This window comes from Trichomycterus rosablanca, chromosome 11 (genome assembly GCF_030014385.1).
Source record: "Trichomycterus rosablanca isolate fTriRos1 chromosome 11, fTriRos1.hap1, whole genome shotgun sequence".
NCBI lineage: Eukaryota > Metazoa > Chordata > Actinopteri > Siluriformes > Trichomycteridae > Trichomycterus > Trichomycterus rosablanca.
Genome location: NC_085998.1, coordinates 18,035,908 through 18,056,393, shown reverse-complemented (window position 1 = coordinate 18,056,393; position 20,486 = coordinate 18,035,908). Strand labels below are relative to the sequence as shown.

At 38.2% G+C, this 20,486-nt stretch overlaps 2 protein-coding genes across 6 annotated transcripts in view; one reads left to right on the top strand and one right to left on the bottom strand.

Moving 5' to 3' along the window:
- Positions 1 to 977, bottom strand: part of c2cd5 (C2 calcium dependent domain containing 5) — a 50,554-nt gene extending 49,577 nt beyond the window's left edge. For 4 of the 5 annotated variants that reach the window (XM_063005228.1, XM_063005230.1, XM_063005233.1 and 1 more), the window contains exon 1: positions 719 to 977. The gene's annotated coding sequence lies outside the window, so the exon portion shown is untranslated. Of the gene's footprint in view, positions 1 to 100; positions 155 to 718 lie in introns of those variants that run through there. The other variant, XM_063005229.1, reaches the window with a different exon arrangement.
- A 14,226-nt stretch (positions 978 to 15,203) lies between these two features.
- tnni1c (troponin I, skeletal, slow c) lies at positions 15,204 to 20,054 on the top strand. Its single transcript, XM_063005072.1, has 7 exons — positions 15,204 to 15,214; positions 15,471 to 15,564; positions 15,659 to 15,700; positions 17,015 to 17,146; positions 17,945 to 18,034; positions 18,117 to 18,299; positions 19,641 to 20,054. Exons 1-7 carry the CDS (start codon positions 15,204 to 15,206, stop codon positions 19,740 to 19,742), a joined length of 654 nt encoding a protein of 217 aa, XP_062861142.1. The 3' UTR covers positions 19,743 to 20,054.
- Positions 20,055 to 20,486: the final 432 nt, after the last annotated feature.

Here is a 20,486-nt window from a genome sequence, read left to right as displayed (position 1 = left end):
ATTCAGAATATACCAAATATATTCAATTTATGTAAAAATGAATGTTAATTTAAACACTTTAAGTCTTTAATTACAAAACTTTAGTCTATTTTAATTTTACCTGATTAATTTCTTTACACTAGGCCAACGTTTTCACATCATGTTTGGCTAGCTGTCAAAGTCAATGGCTTAGCCGGATAACTTCCAGCTATTATCGACCTTATTAGACATTATCTTTCATTACTAAGAATACAAGCTAAACATAATGAAAGGTAATAATGTTATTGACAGTAAAGCGTCAAATATAATATTAACAACAACCGTTAGCAAATTGACTAAAGCTTTTTTACATGGCTAAGCCATTTAGCTGTGACGCGCTCCAGAAATGTCAACCTTGCTTAATGGCTCCGTCCCAAATGTCCTCGGAATGAACTTCACAGACTGTTTAGCTCATAAACCATACGACGTGACTCCCTATTAAGTACAACAGAACACTGTTTGGAACACACCCCTGACAGCCGCAAATACCATACCACTGGCTAAATCCTGAATGTCACATGGTCTCTACCTAGGCGCACCGCTTTAGTGAAAAAAATCGTGACCTATGCTCACTATATAGTGCACTACATATACAAAACATATTATTTTAGGATCCGGCCCTAGTCAGTTAGCAACATGGCTAACAGAACTCTTAATATCAACATAATTTACTTGGAATTAAATTAAATCAGCCACTCACCTGAGTTTAATGTTTAGTGAAATCTGTGAACGTGCCGCAGCATTTTAAACTGCCTTTATGTTCGGTCAGTCTGTCTTGAGCTCCTCTACCTCCCATAACACGATTTAAAAATGTTTCCTATTTAAATAACTAACAGGGTTTTACTACTCTATCAGACTAAAAAACTAGCAAGCTATTGATCATGTATGTATTTCTGAAGGTCAGACAATGCAACGTTAATGTCAGTAATGGATTAACGAAGCGTGTTGAAAATAAACACCGTGCAGCCAGCCAGTGTCTGCCGACAACGACAGGTAGGAGGAACCAACTTGGGTTGCCAAAGTCGAACAAATCCCTTTTACTAGCAGTCTGGTCGGGATTTTAAAGTTTGAATTTTAACGTGGGGGCTTGATCGACTGTAAAAAAAAAAAGGAAAAAACGCTCGGCTAAACGCCGCTATGTTTTTATGATCGCAAATTGTCCGTTTATGGAAATAATTGTGTAAATTATACGTACGTAAAGTACGGACGCATCGTACGCACTTGCCGCACCCTACGCAAATGAATCGGAGCATGCGTAGTGAGGCTCCTACTCCGTGTGTTTTTTGGTGAATGAGAGCTTTTTTCCTTTGACTTTATGCTTACAAATGTAAACAGAATAGCATCTATTTTTATTTTAATTAACAAGGATACATGTATTCGGTCACTATTAAAAATGTACAAATTTATTCACCCAGCAAACACAACTACGTGGTATGAGTTAGCCGCTTGGTGGTGATACGCAATGATGGTAACGTTGAGAGAAAGTAAAGCACCCAGAAACAAGAAATCGGACTGCTTTAAACAAGAATCTATCTACAACCCTACTGAGAGCAGTTACTTATAAAAAATGTATGTATTACAATAATAATATGATAGAGTTATAAATACTGTACAGAGTGCTTATAGAAACAGAAATCACTTCAATTAGCTTAGCAGCTAACGCTAGCGACTAAGCTAATAAGTAGACAGCTGTAATGTCTTTCTTATAGTTAGTGTACTGCACACTGTGCACAAGTCTTTATCTTTCATAATAATAATAATAATAGTTATGGTGTATGAGTTATTTGGGTTTTAATCGGTATCTCAGCGGTGAACTAGTTTAGGGCTGCAACGATTAGTCAACATAATCGATAACGTCGACTATAAAAATTTGTCGACGTGGAATTTCATTGTCGACGCGTTGTTATTATTGCAACGTACTAAAGGGACTGCAGGGGGCGCAGCATCGCTTCCATGGCGCAGCGGGGAGTTTATGAAGACAGAGAGGCAAAGATAAAGAGACCGAAACTTTCTAAAGTATTTCAGGAGCATTTCAGCCAAAATAACCCAAAGAAACGAGCTGAACGCAGACACTACAAAGCAGAGTTGTGGTTTCACGCTAGCACTACGGTGAAACGCGAGCACCCTGCAGCCGTGATGACCAGCGTTATTCCGGACAGGTAAGTTTTTACACCGCTTTGTGCTTTAACCAACATAGTTAATGTTTGTTAATGCTAGAGTACTTTTCGGAAAACTTCCTAAGAGTTCGCTATTTTTCAGGTTTGTTAGCTAGCTAACTCATTAAGTGCAATAGTTAATCAGTAATTTATATGAGTAACGTTATATAACTTAACATTATAGCCTAACGTTACCCTGTCTCGTCTTCCATATTTTTTGCTCTCGTTAATGAGAGCATTCATTGTAAATAATAAGCCTCCTCCACTTAATGATAGCTAGTTAGCTCAGCAGGTAATTCAGTTAAGATATTTAACCTGTTATGGTTTAGTTGGCATAGCCAGTACACTATTTGTAATAAACTATGACACATAGCCTTCAGTTTGTGATAATTAATACAGCTTTCTCTTTTGCTCTTTCTATTAATAGCACTAAGCAATGGAGTGTGGATGAGAAGAGAAGAGGTTCATGCACCCCTCAGATGGCTGAGGTCTTCACAGACAGCATTCACATGTTTCTCAACCACGTTATAAATGTTTTTGACTTCCAGAGTGATAACTTCTGAAACATAAGTTTCTAATGCTGTCCAAAGCTTTCTTATTTAATTGAATTTTTTTATTGTGATTGTGTATTAATGTTTCAAATATATTTCATTAAACTATCAAGCTTAAGTTTCATATTCATGTTTCATGGGTCATTATTTTAATTTGATATTGGAACTTAAATAACATAACAGAATTTTGTTATGTTAAGGCAGAGATGGAGGGTATGACATAAATAATCGTTGACTAGTCGACTAATCGAAAAAGAAAAAAAAACTACTACTAAAATAATCGTTAGTTGCAGCCCTAAACTAGTTGGCTAGGCTAGGTATTGACTCATTCACACGGCTATTCTAACCTTATTACTAGGGGTGGGCGGATCGATCCAAATATCGATAGTATCGATACTTTACTTTTTCTTTGCTACACTCCCGTTTTTCCCGTTTTATCAGAAAGTAGAAACCATGTTTGTATATACACGCAACTCTTCTCACATTTTACATGCACACCTCACTCCTCCTAATCTGCTGTGTTTTGTTGTCGTACCGTCACGTGACTAAGGGCACCGCAAGACAAACACATGTAGCAGAGAGAGAGAGAGAGGAGCTGTGTGGGGATACTTTACTGCAGTAAATTAAAAAAAATACAAAGTTTAAAACATTTGTTCTCCAGTAATACTTTTGTTTACTTAATTTAAACAGAAGTGCAGTGAAAATGTAGTTTTGTTATTATTGTATAAGATTGTATGAAAAACCTCTAACTGAAAATAAATTTAAGTTATTAATAATTTTGTGTAGTTTGTTTATTTTACAAAAAGCCAGAAAAGTGGAACTTCGGTCGGAAATAAATACATGTTTATCATTCATGTACGAGTATTTTAGCACTGCACTCTCAACTGTTTCTATCAAAAGAAGAAAACAGCCATATTGCGTTTAATGCATGATTTTAGAAGTAAAAACTTTTAGAAGAAAATACACGTTCAGCTCGTATAAAACCATCCGGTTTCTTGTGTTTACCTTCACTGTTCAGTTTGACAGTAAAACGCTGCTTTTTCCTCTCGTGAATCACTCGATATGCTTCAGTGCTCAAAACACAACATGGAAACGTGTTGAACTTTATTTTCTTTAGTATTTGAGCTCCTATACAGACACTGTTGTGGTGCAGCCACATTGTTTCATGTTTATGTTAATCCATGCTAGCAACTGGACAAGTTACCTCAGCAAAGATCCACATGATGGCGCAAAACATCAGAAAACATTCTGAAAACGGTTCATTTGGTCACATTTACGTTTATTATCGAAACTGATATAAAAAACGAGTACAAATTATTATTTTCAAATATGAAATTGCAATAAATTATTTCATTTAAATGTAAATAAGCAACATTATAATATACATTAAAATGAACGATGTGTCGTTTAGTGATTCAATAGTTCATTACTAGTTGCTGATAGATGGCTGGATAGGTACAGTAGATGGATGGATGGATGGATGGATGGATGGATGGAGTAGATAGATAGATAGATAGATGGATGGATGGATGGATGGATGGATGGATGGATGGATGGATGGATGGATGGATGGATGGATGGATGGATGGATAGATAGATCTATGTGTTCAGCGAGGTGACACATTTACTTTTTTATTATTTCGAAGTAGTGAAAGCTGGAGAAGAGGAAAGCAAGAGGAAGAGTTGTTTTCAAGAATGAGATTTGGACACACATGGCTAAACAGCACACTGGTATTAATTAATTATCAATTACATATATCTGAAATTGTACATAACTGTTCTTTATTACTGTCCTGATTTGCACACACTCTTAAAAAACAATGGTTCTTTAGTCGAAACGATGGTCCATTTGTATACTTAAAGGCATTATGAAATGTAGCCTAATTATCATTAGAAAAACAAATAATGCAAACCACATTTAATGTTGGTCCATGATTTTGTTTTGTGTCCTTGATGCCACTAAAAGCTAGCTAAAGCATGTATCAATCTCCCTGCTGAAACTTTCTCTTGGATCTAATTAATAGTTTTCGTTCTTCTTTCATTTCTGACCGAAGATTGTAACTTTTTGAATACTTTTCTTTGCACATACAGAAATAGGGGCAATTTTATGGAAATTACAGAGTAAATTATACATAGGTTACGCAAATTCACGAAACTATCCTGACACGTAAGTCAGTTTCGTGAATCGGAGCATGCGTAGTGAGGCTCTCGTTCCGTGTTTGTGTTTTGATTACGGCTGTCAAACGATTAAAATTTTTAATCGCGATTAATCTCAGAATTTCATATAGTTAATCGTGATTAATCGCATTTAAAAAAATCTGTGTAAATGTTATAGAAAACAAGGATTTTTATGTGAATGTTACAATTAAAATGGTGAACACATTTTATGCTAAATGTACTGATGTTAAAAACTGCTGGGACAAGAGAAAACTGTAAGGGAGTTTTATTCACTCACATACTAGGCAGTAAATGTCAGATTGTAGTTTAGAATTTCTCCATCAGCAAACATTGTAGATCAGCGGTGCTTTAGGTGGGATAAGGCGTAGTTATTGTAACAGACTTTTCTGTGGTTGTATTGTGACAATGGTTTGATGGCCGTTTCTACACGAAGTGAGTGTGTTTTGACCCTTTGGGGCTTCCATAGTGCATGGACTAACGTGCTTGACTCAGCTTTCCGGTATTTGGTACCTTAACAGAATAAGTTAATAAAAGTGTTCTGCTCCCGACAACTTGTGAATATAGCGTGTATTTATTTCTTTATAAGTGCATCACTACAACGCTCGGTTACATTATGTTAACAAACCGCAAATGAAAAACGGTGGCAAGTCCGACATTAAAACGTTTGTTTTAACATAATGTAACCGAGCGTTGTAGTTCTACCAGTCAAGTCTCAACATTAACTAGAATTTGCGTTAACGGCACTATTATTTTTAATCGCGTTAAATTGAAATCGCGTTAATGCGTTATTATCGCGTTAACTTCGACAGCCCTAGTTTTGATGAATAAGAGCTCTTTTCTTTTGACTTTGTGCTTATAAATGTAAACAGAATAGCATCTATTTTTTATTTTAAACTAACAAGAACACATACATTCGGTCACTATAAAAAATTTACACATTTATTCACCCAGCAAACACAACTACGATAATGGTGTGAGAAACGTTGTGAGAAAGCAAAGCACCCAGAAACAAGAAATCTGACAAAAATGTATGTATTACAATAGCAATATGGTGAAGAGTTATAAATACAGAGTGCTTATAGAAACAGAAATCACTGCAATTAGCTTAGGAGCTAACACTAGCGACTAAGCTAACAAGTACCGGTGCTGTTTACCTTGGATATTAACTCACAACTGTAATGTTTGTATAGTTAGTGTGCTACACACGGTGCACAAGTCTTTATTGTATATCTTTCATAATAATAGTTATGATGTATGAGTTATTTGGGTTTTAATCGGTATCTCAGCTGTGAACTAGTTGGCTAGGCTAGGTATTGACACATTCACACGGCTATTCTAATTTTATTACTAGGGATGGGCAGATCGATCCAAATATCGATACTTCAGTTTTACTTTTTCTCCGCAACATTCGGTACGTTTCTCCCATTTCATAAGAAAGTAGAAACCATGTTTGTACAGACGCTCCTCTCACATCTTACATGCTCACTTACTCCTCCTGCTCTGGCATGTTTTGTTGTCGTACCGTCATGTGACTAAGGGCACTGATACCCCTTTTCCACCAAAAAAACCATGGTTCTTGAACCGGTTCTGTTCAGGTTTCTCTGAACCTTGGTGTTCTGTAGAGAACCGACGCGCGTTTCCACCAGTTTTTGAGAACCAAGCAGCGTCATCATCGGTGGGCGTTACTTACTAAGAGTTAAGAGCAGTAATATCATGGCGGAGTGTGTAGATTATGTGCGAGCATTTGTTTTTATGTAAAAAGTATCAATCTAACTATCGGTGATAAGAAGACGTGACGTGTTTGTCTCAGTTGTTGTTTTCTTTAGTTCATTAACGTGAGAGGAGTTTTGTGCTTCGCTTTCACCGCGACCCTCGGTAGCCGATTTGCTCAGCGCTCGGCTTGAGCGATCCAAATATCGATACTTCATCATTAAAGTTCCACAACACGAACATCCATCTGTGTGAAATAAACATCAAATCCACTCTAAAATAAAACATGTATCTGTGTTTACCTGGATTCACTTCATGTGTGTTTATGCAGCTCGGGGAGTTGAAAAAGCTTCACGCTTTATTTTTCACGTTAAGCGTTTTTCGTTCTGTCCGGGTCACTTTTATCTCGTAATATCACACAGTTCATCTTTTTAAAGGCGCTTTGAAAATATAAGCGGCAAACTGGCTCAAAATTTAATCAGGTGAAGTTTAAAAGATAAAAATGCAGCATTAAGCTTCATATGAGACTCCAGCGGACGGCATTGTTGCTAACGCGCTATGCTGTACAACACGACACGCCCACTGACGGACGTCATGGTTCGGGCTGAAAAACCAAGTATTCTGTGGTGCCAGATTGGCCCGCTAGTTCGCTATCTGGAACCTTTTTTTTCCGGTGGAAACACGCGGAACCGGTTCAAAATCAAGTTTGGGAACCGGAACGGGCTCCGTGCCGCGTCGGTGGAAAAGGGGTATGAGAGACCTAACTCAGATGTAGCATTGAGAGAGAGAGAGAGAGAGAATAGGCTGAGAGAGGAGTGCTGTGTGGGGATAATTTCAGAAAAGTGCAATGAAAGGGATGAATTATGTTGTGTTATTATATAATTGGTTCTGATCAAAAACCTCAGACATAGTTCATTATAGTAATAAATACCCTACTCATTAAACATGACACACTGCTCTCCCCTACATGAAAGTAAACAAACTGCTTTTATACATAAAAAATATCGGTATTGGTAACAGTGATACTGGCCCTGTATTTATTTACTTATCTACTGCTGTTTCAACCAGCCCACCATTGGCTTGATGACTGTGTCGCTGCATTGCTCCACCGTTAGTCTGGCTGTACTCCACCCCTCAAGGAGATCCGGGGTGCCAACAGCTGTGGTTTTCTCTGCCTCTGATGTGTTCTCAGCTGCCTTCCATTCATTTGCAGCACACTTACAGCCCACCCTGACTGGTCAGGTGCTATACTCACACCTAGTGTCAAATCTCTTCCATGAACTTAAAAAAAAAAAATGTAATAATGACTCAAAAAAGTGTGTGTTACTTCACAGGCTCATAAATTAGACTGTTTGTGGCAAAAGTTTGAGGAAGGCCCTTTCCTGTTCCAATAAGTGCACACAGCGAGGTCTACGTTGAGTATGTTAACATTTAGGGGCAGCTTGTTCCTGACGCACCACCAAAGGGCGAAGGGGAAGAATTTTTCTACCACTGTGATATACTAGCTGTAACTGTTCTGGACAGTTTGTTATGCCTATGAATATCATAGTCCAATCAGTGTCAAGTTCTGTTCCAGATTGCTCTGATAGACTCATATTTAGGCATTTTCTTCAACTCTAATCACTGCAATGCAATCTGTATGGGTTCCAGGAGGGCTAGCACTTACATGCTTGCATCATACATAAACTGGTGTATGGATAATTGGGGCAGCTAGCAATCTGGTCAACATGGCTATGTCAACTTAGAGCAACTCAATCGTGTCATTAATAGAAGTGCCATTTAGTTGTCATTATTGTAAGTCTTTTATTCATTGCACATCAGCCTCAGTGCCAATGCCAATCTTTATTCCGGATCTGCTGCACCAAAAATAAAATGCTATCTGATAAAGACTAAATTAAATTATTGTATGTGTGAAGGCTTTACTTAATTATAATAATTTTTAATTATTAGTAAGGCTGGTCTCTGTCCATGTTCAAACTTATTTGTGAGGGCAAACTGACAGATGACGATTTCTGTTGATGACCAGAGCTGATTGTTCAGTCATTGTAAAGCCAAAATAATTTTATTCAAGAAGATATTTACAATGAACTCCTGGATATAGCAGTCCACAATTATTGTACAGTATATAGCTCAAGAAGAAATATTTATATTGCTGTTTAGTGGTTACTGGAGGTAATGCTACATGAGGTGACCAGAAAAAAACAAAATGCTGCTAGCTGTTAAATTACCTATTGAATAAGTCACCTTGGCCATGATCACAACAATTGCCCCCCTAAGAGATCTGGCAGGAGCCACCACTGGTGCGTTTATTCTGTAAGTTATCTTGGTCAACTTAGACTTTACCAGACAAGGGTAATCTTTATTCTGAGATCATTAGCTGAACTAAACCAGTGCCTAATTTTCTGATACTTAACTGAAAGCTGAAAGTTTAATTAAACTTTAAACTTAAAAATTCTTTAAAAGTTCACAACCTTGTTATAACAAGTTCACACTAATAAGCAGCTTATAGATATTACAACTATAAAGGCAGTGGCTTACAGACTAATCCTTTCCAATTTTGAAAGATCAGCAGTGCTACTATTGTATTATGCCACTATTTATAGATGCCCAGATAGTTGCCACACACACACACACACACACACACACACACACCTGTCTTGTTTGACTTGTGCTAACTTAATTGTTTGCATAAGGCTGGTTGACATGACACTATTTTCTTTTTTGTGTTTGCAGAGACAAATATAAATATACCTCACTGATCACCAAAAATGTTTAGAAAACCTAGGCTTAACATAATTTAGCTGATCTTTGGTGTGATGCAATTAAAATGGACATACACCTACTGTATATATATCTCAATTATTTTAACAAATTAATTATTAATAATGTCACTAATACTGATTTGTACTGATTTGAGCAAGTATGAATATACAGTGTATCACAAAATGAGTACACCCCTCACATTTCTGCAAATATTTTATTATATCTTTTCATGGGACAACACTATAGACATGAAACTTGGATATAAGTTAGAGTAGTCAGTGTACAACTTGTATAGCAGTGTAGATTTACTGTCTTCTGAAAATAACTCAACACACAGCCATTAATGTCTAAATGGCTGGCAACATAAGTGAGTACACCCCACAGTGAACATGTCCAAATTGTGCCCAAAGTGTCAATATTTTGTGTGACCACCATTATTATCCAGCACTGCCTTAACCCTCCTGGGCATGGAATTCACCAGAGCTGCACAGGTTGCTACTGGAATCCTCTTCCACTCCTCCATGATGACATCACGGAGCTGGTGGATATTGGACACCTTGAACTCCTCCACCTTCCACTTGAGGATGCGCCACAGGTGCTCAATTGGGTTTAGTCCATCACCTTTACCTTCAGCTTCCTCAGCAAGGCAGTTGTCATCTTGGAGGTTGTGTTTGGGGTCGTTATCCTGTTGGAAAACAGTTTTCGAAGGGAGGGGATCATGCTCTGTTTCAGAATGTCACAGTACATGTTGGAATTCATGTTTCCCTCAATGAACCGCAGCTCCCCAGTGCCAGCAACACTCATGCAGCCCAAGACCATGATGCTACCACCACCATGCTTGACTGTAGGCAAGATACAGTTGTCTTGGTACTTCTCACCAGGGCGCCGCCACACATGCTGGACACCATCTGAGCCAAACAAGTTTATCTTGGTCTCGTCAGACTACAGGGCATTCCAGTAATTCATGTTCTTGGACTGCTTGTCTTCAGCAAACTGTTTGCGGGCTTTCTTGTGCGTCAGCTTTCTTCTGGGATGACGACCATGCAGACCGAGTTGATGCAGTGTGCGGCGTATGGTCTGAGCACTGACAGGCTGACCTCCCATGTCTTCAACCTCTGCAGCAATGCTGGCAGCACTCATGTGTCTATCTTTTAAAGCCAACCTCTGGATATGACGCAGAACACGTGGACTCAACTTCTTTGGTCGACCCTGGCGAAGCCTGTTCCGAGTGGAACCTGTCCTGGAAAACCGCTGTATGACCTTGGCCACCATGCTGTAGCTCAGTTTCAGGGTGTTAGCAATCTTCTTATAGCCCAGGCCATCTTTGTGGAGAGCAACAATTCTATTTCTCACATACTCAGAGAGTTCTTTGCCATGAGGTGCCATGTTGAATATCCAGTGGCCAGTATGAGAGAATTGTACCCAAAACACCAAATTTAACAGCCCTGCTCCCCATTTACACCTGGGACCTTGACACATGACACCAGGGAGGGACAACGACACATTTGGGCACAATTTGGACATGTTCACTGTGGGGTGTACTCACTTATGTTGCCAGCTATTTAGACATTAATGGCTGTGTGTTGAGTTATTTTCAGAAGACAGTAAATCTACACTGCTATACAAGTTGTACACTGACTACTCTAAGTTATATCCAAGTTTCATGTCTATAGTGTTGTCCCATGAAAAGATATAATGAAATATTTGCAGAAATGTGAGGGGTGTACTCACTTTTGTGATACACTGTACATTATATGGGCAAAAGTATGTTGACACCCCTCCCAAATTTCTATTTCTTATGCTCCTTACCACAAGCAAGGTCTATAAAGTCATGCTTTGATTAATTGTTATATAATGTTTTATTTGAAATATCCACTGGTGTGAAAGTTATGTCCTGTAGTTATGTCATTTTCATCAACCACTTTATCCTGAACAAGGTGGTCGCAGATCCGTTCTCACACTGGAAACACTGAGTACAAGGCAGCAATACACTGGACAGGGCACCAATTATTCTCAGGGCTTTGTACACCCCTCCCCATCCCTCGACAGGGACATAGGCAGTCATGTCTGTGTAGACACCTGGCAGGCCGGTGTAAACACTCAGAGGTGGTGGGCTAGTACCCATGTCCAGAGTTTATGTCTTGTAAGATTTGCTCCAAAATGCAATTTAAAGCTCATGAGCTTCCTTTGGTGGAAATTTTATATCTTGACACAAATACTTGGTGGTGCCTGAGTGATATTCCCATTCCCAGCTGGGTTTTGGCAGTGTGTGCCTGCAGTCTGTCAGTGTGTGTGTGACGAATAGCCACAGTGGTGCAATGCCACATAGTCTGAGGAGCACAAATACCTCAGCAGTGACCATGGAAAGGTTGCTAAATAAAAAATCTATTTACAGTTTTGGTGTTTAAAATGTAAGGGTGTTTTCTATTTTAAATATTCTATCCATAATTAAGGCTTAGTGATGTGACAGTATGACACTGGTATGTCATGACATGTTTCTGAAAGTGTGTTGTGTATAGTTATTATTTCTATGGCAATGATCAACTGTGTGGTTTTGTATAAATGAGGAATTTACTGAATATAGAAACACATTTACTTACATTTTCAGCATTTAGCAGACGCTTTTATCCAAAGCGACTTACACAATGAGCAATTGAGGGCCTTGCTCAGGGACCCAACAGTGGCAACTTGGTGGTGGCGGGGCTTGAACCGGCAACCTTCTGTTTACGAGCCCAGTACCTTAACCACTGAGCTAAAACATGGCTCACTAGTCTCACAGATCAAAACTGATGGTTACAGGTACCTTAATGACTTAGTATTATACAGTACATTGTTATTTTATCCTACTATACTTACCTACCTCTGTATCTTTCCTTGTTTTCTGAAAAAAAAAAAAAAAAACAAATATGTATTTTTATAATAGATATAGGATCATCAAGCATGACAGGTCAATGATTTTATGTAATTTATTTAGCATTACTGGAAAGAAACAGCAAACCATATGACCAGAATTAGACTGTCACTGGAGAATTTATTGAGTCTGAATGGGTTCCACTGGACAAAAAAAAGTCGGTTAAATATTTTCTGCTGTCATTTGATTTATTTTTAGAAAATGACTGACAAGGAGGTATACTCCCACCTCACCCATTCCATTACAGTGTTGCTATCTTTTCAAACAATACACCCACCTGGTAATGACACATCAAACATAGCTTTTAATATCGGACAAATGGTGGTCTCCATGACTTTATAACTGAAAACGTAGTGTATATACAGTGGATTTTAAAAAGTATTCTAACTTTTGATTGATTGACTTTTTGCACACTTTATAAAAAAAGCAGATTTGATACAAAGGCAGTTTTGTATATAGTGTCATTAATCAAACACCCATCAATCTTAAGCAAAGTACAAAAGCTGTTTTTAGAGGGTTTTTTAATGATTAAATACTTAACTTTACAAAGATATTCAGACACTTGATTTAATCTTCTTGAATATGTCGTTACAAGCATTGCAAACCTGGTTTTGGGCAGTTTATCCTATTCTTCATAGCATGTTCTTTCAAGTTGTATCAGATAAGATGGCAAGCATATGTGAACTGATATCTTCAGGTTTATTTGTTTATTAGGATTTTAATGTCATGTTTTACACTTTGGTTACATTCATGACAGGAACGGTAGTTACTCATTACACAAGGCTAATCAGTTCACACAGCCATGGACAATTTTGTATCTCCAACTCACCTCACTTGCATGTTTAGGACTGTGGAAGGACACCGGAGCACCCGGAGTAAACCCACGCAGACATGGGGAGAACATGCAAACTCCACACAGAAAGGACCCGGACCGCTCCACCTGGGGATCGAACCCAGAACCGTCTTGCTGTGAGGCGACAGTGCTACCCACTGAGCCACCGCGCCGCCCGATATCTTCAGGTCTCTTCACAGATGTTTAAAGGGGCTTAATGAGGGCCAGTGTTACAACTGTACATTTCTTTTATTGCTAAATAAATTTATTTTATTATTAAATTATGGATGGCAAGTAAATCAATCCAGCATCTCTATAATGTAACTTCAAATGATATTTTACAGCCTCAGTGTTCCATACAGTTGACCTTTATCATGACATTTTTAAGCACACCACATAATTGTGAATCCTATTTTAACAATAAACAATTCTCATTTTATGTGCTCATGAAAAATGTAACAAGGAGAAGTATTAAAACGGCAGCAGATGAGGGAATAAAAGGATGTGCTGTCTCATCATACTGATTTGTATTTGCTAAATAGTGTGTAAAATCAGCAAAAAATCTGTACCTTACAATTTCGTAATGTTCATAATACCATAGTTAAATTACTGTAAAGCTAAAAATTCCTGCATTGTTCCCAGTGTTTCCTGGTGTATCCTGACCTGCCTCTAGCCTGTCCATTTACATTTATAGCATTTATTGGATGCTTTTAACCAAAGCGACTTCATCATGTCTGAATACAATTCAAGCAATTGCCAGTTAGGGGCTTAAGCACATAGCAATGGCAACCTGTCTGTAGTGGAACCTAAACCGTAACTTTCTGATTCTTAATCCAGTACCCTAACTGTTGAGCTACCACTGCCCTAAGGATAAAGCAGTTGATGAAAATGAAAATCAATTAAAAAGAATTATTGCACACTAAAACACTTGCATTATTTTCAGTTTACCCTAATTTACCTGTAAAAATCACATCCTACATAATCACAGTATGGGATCATATTCAGTATCTGTCATTGTAATAAAGCCCATTACAGCTGACAGGGTGTGGAGTTTACAGTCATGGTTTTTCAAATAATTTATGGTTGTCTGGCATTAATATGTTTTGATTTGTGTGCAGCATTTAAATATAGCTATATTAAATAAGTGTTAAGTAACCCAAACAAACCATTTTGGGTCTTTGGCTTCTAGAAACTGCATGTATAGACTGTATTTTATTGGTTATACCAGATAGAAATAGTTTGTGTAAACAGAAAAGTTATGTTAAACGTATTCAGAGTTCAGAGATGAATCAGGATGGCTTTGTTTTACATTGTCCTTTTGTCATTAGAGAACAAATGTAGGCAAGTCCATCTCCCACACACACACACACACACGTACACACACACACACCTGCCTTTTCCCTCGTTGAAAGCAGCTGGCCTGTTAATTTCAAATTCCTGTGTGCTAAAATTATTTGGGTGCCATCTGTCACCCATAAAACCCATTGTCTCTGGGCACTGTGGTTTCAGTAGCTGTTGTCTTTTCCTGCAAGCAGCATCTCAGGTATTGTTGTCTTCTTTATGTCCTTACTTCCTTCACTATTAACTGTGCATAGACTAAATAATAAGGCAGTTTGCACTATTTGTAACATTTTACTATGGCTTTTAAAAAGTATTACCAAACTACCTGGGCAGTTGTAGCCTAGCGGTTAAGGTACTGGACTAGTAACCGAAAGGTTGCCGGTTCAAGCCCCACCACTGCCAGGTTGCCACTGTTGGGCCCTTGAGCAAGGCTCTTAACCCTCAATTGCTCAGACTGTATACTGTCACAATACTGTAAGTCGCTTTGGATAAAAGTGTCTGCTAAATGCCAAAAATGTAAATGTACCAGAACCATGTAATAAACAGTTTTTTTAATGTTATACTGTTTAAATTGTATTTATGAAATGTTGCATCAGTTATTTTGGCTTACTATTTTGTATATAGCCTTCAGGAGTGCACAGCCCATTGTATGTCAGAAATAAATCCTAGATAACAAATCTTTATTGCCTCTTAGTTGAGTAGTAGCTCATTTGAGATCCTGTCTTTGTTTTACAGATTTCACAATGGCTGACGAGTGAGTATTTATTTCTATTACTAGTCCAATCGTATCTGTTTAATTTTACGTAATTCACACATACTGTATATTCTCGTCATTTTTAAATCAACATTATTACATTATTTATATTCATTTGTTTCATTGATATGAATTAATTTTCTTTCATTTTTCATGTTTTTGTCTCTGGCTGCTGTCTGATAAAACATCTACAATAGTGTAAGTGTTAATGATATTTCTTTATTCACATTGATGCTTTCTTTGTTTACATTTTAAGACATAGAGTAACTTTAGAAAGACTAACTACTATTATCATTACCTTTAATGTACAGGATGCCCCCAGTCCTCTTGCTCCTCGGGCAAATGTCAAGGTATTTTCACACTCTATAATATAAACTAAAGCTGTGTAATTGTATTTATGTATTAATGAGTTTGTTTGTTTATTTATTTATTTTATCTTTGCAGCCCAAGTCTAAGATCTCAGCCTCCAGGAAACTCTCATTAAAGGTATAGTCTTTTTATTTTTAATTGTTTTGGCTTTTTTTGGGGGTATTTCTGTATGTTTGAATGTATATCTATAGCACCAAATCAGATGGACAGAAATGGCTAATCAGTTATCCAGTTGTTCTTATGTGCAGGCATGTATCTCTCTTTGAAAATCAAATGCAGCAATAGCTAAAAGAAAAGAAAATAGAAGTATGAAGTGAAACAACCTTTTTTGGTACATTTACTAAAATCAAATCAATTTACACAAAACTAAAGCATTCATGTGTTTCTCTCTAGGTCATGGCCAAGAGTAGATGAACAACTTTTCAGAATTACATTTCTAATTTTCTAAAAATCCAACGAAAATATTTATTTTAACCTTTACTATTGTTAACTAAGAAAAAAGTAAAAATAAAATATCTGTTAAGACTGAAAACTAACACATGCACATGCATTCATATTCAAGGATCAGACATAAAATAGCATCTATTAATCTGTGTCCAAATGCATTACTTAACTAAAACTCAAAATGCAACTAGCTTTACAACTTTTGGAGCTAGAACAGCTAAAACAAATTCAAAAAAATATGTAGGGCACTTGGTGGGTGCAGCAGTAAATTACCGTAACCCATTACTGCTGGAATCCAGGGTACGAATCCCCAGCAGTGCTGCCAGTCAAGTGTCTACATACAGTTATAAAACGGATAGTTCCGGTCCTAAAATCTGATTGGCTGAGCCACGTTCGACGTCGTTGTAAAATCCCCAATATACGCACACCTATGACCACCTCACATCATTCCAGATTAATACGCCACTGAAAAGAAAAAGTGAATGTTATGTACGCCCTCATGTTGCCTAGCAACACTGTTAACGGACTACATGATTTCACGGAAGAATGCTTTTTGTAAGGGTTTTTGTAAATAAAAACATTTATAAATTGAACATTGTTGTATTTTATTATATTTTATGTTGACCGCCGTTTTATAAAAGCAATAAGCCACGAGAGACCATGCGTTACTGCTATGATTTTATCACGGGGAAAGACGTTTTAAACATCCTTCCCCTTGATAAAATCGCAGTAACGCATGGTCTCTCGTGGCTTATTGCTTTAATATACATGGCTATGTCTGGGGGAGGTGGCCGAGGCCCCACGATAGGCTGGGTTACTGCATTGTGCCCAAGGATTCATGCAACCATATTTTATTGTATACCTAATATTACTACAACAACAAAAAATAAATAAATAACAACTGATCAAACACATACATAAAGTAGCCACAAAACTTGAATATGCAAATATTGACATAACTAAAATATATGTAACACTTCTTTTTAGATCCTGCTGCTGCAGAGGGCGATGGAGGATCTGGAGCAGGAGACAGTGACTCGTGATGAGGAAAAGGTGAAATATTTAGGGGAGAAGCTACAACCCCTACAAATGTCTGGCCTTGCAATGGACGAGTTACAGGTAAATACGCACAGATGAACACCTGCAAATAAAGTGCAGAGAGAAAAGAAACCTAAACAACCAAGTTACCCCAAATAAGCAGACATGAATTTGCTAGCTTAATACCACTGAGATCTGGCAAACCAGGGTTTGAATCTTAGCCGTTCTATCGGCTGGTTGGTCATTTGCACAGACATGATTGGCTAATGTCTGAGGGGGAGGGGTGGCTGAAACAGCTTAGCCATTGAGAGGTGCACTTGTCAGTGCTCTCAGTGCTGGTCCCAAGCCTGGATAAGGTACAGTCACATGTTCATATACGCTGTCAGATTTATCTCCATCTGTTTTATACAATGAAATATTTAAATAGTGGAGCAGTAGTTAGTGTGGGTGCTGCTTAGCCATAGGCTACTGAACACCTGGGTTCGGGTATATTCCCAGTATTTTCAACCCTGATTAGAATAAAGCAGTTCATAAAAATAAATAAATAAATTATTGAATTTTTTTTTTTTTTTTGCATGCTTCTCCCATGTCTGTTTGAGTTTCAAAAAGGTAAACTGCTTCACAACGACCCCCCACAACAAGGTGAATTGGGTGTGCTAAATTGCTCCTTGGTATATAAATAAATAAATAAGTGTGTGGGTGTTGCCCTGTGAAGGATTAGCACCTTGTTTAGGGTGTGATCATGCCCTAAGCCAAGTATTTCCAGCCACTGCAACCTTTACTTAGATAAGGCAGTTCGTAACTTTGTGATTTCCATAAGTGACACATTATTTATATTAAAATTAAATATTAAAATGCAGTTTAAAAATGTTTTTGCAGAAACTTTGCAGGCAGCTTCATGCCAAAATTGATGTTGTGGATGAGGAGAGGTATGACTTTGAAGCCAAAGTGATCAAGAACAATAAAGAAGTGAGTTAAAAGCAGAACAGTGTTTCTTTTGGATTTCTGTAGATTGTAGTGTGTGGAATCCTGACCAGTGTTGATGTTTCAGATTCACGAGTTAAATCTGAAGGTGCAGGATCTCGGGGGGAAATTTAAGAAACCTGCTTTGAGAAAGGTGCGCGTATCTGCTGATGAGATGATGAGAGCACTGCTGGGCTCCAAACACAAGGGCTCAATGGATCTCCGAGCTAACCTGAAATCAGTCAAGAAAGAGGATATAAAACAGGAGAAGGTATTTGTGCACTCATACTGTACATATGCATATGCTATATATCCAACACCTGACCATAAGCATGTTTTATTCCACCCAAAGCCATGAACATTAATATGGATCCCCTTTTTGTAGCTGTAAAAGCTTTTTACAAATAAAATTTTAGCATGTCTGTGGGAATTTGTGCCCATTTTGTCAAACAAGCATTTCTGAAGTCAGAACACTTTGCTTGCATTAGACATCCCAATCCATCCATGAGGAGTTCAGTGTGGTTGTTGTCAGGGCTCTGTACAAGCCTTCGAAACCAAACTGGGCAAACCAGCCTTATAAATGTCTTTATAGACCTCACTGGAGCAGGACAGGACTCTCCCTAAACGGTTGCCAATAAATTACAAGCATATCATTTATTTTATATCAGTAGTCTCCAACCACCGGGCCACGAACCAGTACCGGATTCTCGTTTAATAACATTCGTCTGTTCCTCTTGACACGTTTGACACGTACCTATTGAAATGAAACGGTCCTTGAAATTATATTTTATATGAAACTGGTCCATGGTGCAAAAAAGGTTGTTGACTGCTGTGTGCTTGGGTGGTGCAGCGCTCCATGACTCTAGCCTACCACCACTGACATTTGAATCTCAGCTGTGCTATCAGCTGGCCAAGCGTCTACACAGACATGATTGTCTATGTCTGAAGGGGGAGTGGAGTTGGTGCCCTGTCTAGGGTATTCCTGGACCCAGTGCGCCCAGTGTTTTCCAGTGGAAATGCATCTGCTGCCATACTGACTGGATAAAGTGGTTTAAATAAAATTAATTAAATTATTTATTTTATAGATCTATTAGAAATGGGTGTGACTGTGCCCAGGTGGCGCAGCGGGATAATCTGCTAGCACACCAGCACCAGGACTCTGAACACCCTGGTTCGAATGTCGGCTCTGCTACTGGTCGGCTGGGCGCCATCTAGCAGGCACAATTGGCAGTGCCTGCAGCAGACAAAATTGGCCACCGTGTCTGCTGGGTGAAAAAAGATTGAAGTAAGTGGGTGGGATCTTTAAACGCTGTGCAAGGCGAAAAAGAAAGGGTGCGCAAGAACTTTACACACATTAGAGGTGGCGTGGACAGGCAAATATACCCCCCTTGAACGCAATCAGTGATCCCCAGCAGTGGAAGACTAATCGGCTATGCTAAATTGGGAAGAAAGGGAGAAAATGCATAAATAAATAGAAAAAAATGGGTGGGACTAAATACTTGAACTCATACTTTTGGGTGTACTGTTTCACTAACACTGAATACTAAGAAGATACATGTTACATACCTGTGACTGATCAGCTGGTTTGTGACTTTGTGTTGGTGCTGTGCAGGTGCTGACCAGTGAAGTGGGTGACTGGCGTAAAAATGTGGAGGCTATGTCAGGTATGGAGGGCAGGAAGAAGATGTTCGATGCTGCTGGAGGAGGACAGTAAAGAGTACATATATATTTTGTATATAACAGTTTGCGCATGTGTATTAAGAGACTGATAAAAAGTCAGATAAAGAAGGGCATTTGAAGATGATACTAGTAAGCAAGTCTATTGAAGAGTTCCACCTGGTCTATTTAATATTGACCAGAGTTAGTTTCATGTTCGTCTCACAATTCACAAATTCCTTTAATCCTACATTTTTCTGCATTTAATTAGAAATAACTGCTTACATTTATACTGTAAACTAAATTTTTTAATTTGTCTGTGTGTGTTCTAGTAAACTTGTAAATGAAATTAAAATTTCAATGTTAAAAACTGTGTGCGACTCTTGATGTTCAGAATGTGAATGCACAAACACTTAACACATCAATACACAACATAAAATGCTCCATAAGAATGTTAATATCCCATTCTAAAACCATGATCATTAATATGGAGTTGCTCCCCACCCACACACACACACTTTCTTGTGCAGGACTGCACAGGATTAAACACTGAATTTGTTTGTAGCTGGTCCTGTTCGCAGTGGCAATGAATAAATGAATTATTGTGTTATTACTGAGTATGAGCCCCCCTTCGCTAAATAATACTCTGCACTCACTGAGATTTACATTTACATTTTCAACATTAAGCAGATGCTTTTTTATCCAAAGCGACTTACAGTTCTGTGACAGTTTACTGTCTAAGCAATTAAGGGTTAAGGGCCTTGTTCAAGGGCCCAACAGTGGCAACCTCGCAGTGGTGGGG

Bases quoted from the DNA above. Each gene is read 5' to 3' on its own strand.
- tnni1c (XM_063005072.1), top strand. The intron at 18,035-18,116 runs GTGAGTTAAAAG...TTGATGTTTCAG, and splicing joins TGATCAAGAACAATAAAGAA to ATTCACGAGTTAAATCTGAA. The intron at 18,300-19,640 runs GTATTTGTGCAC...GGTGCTGTGCAG, and splicing joins AGGATATAAAACAGGAGAAG to GTGCTGACCAGTGAAGTGGG.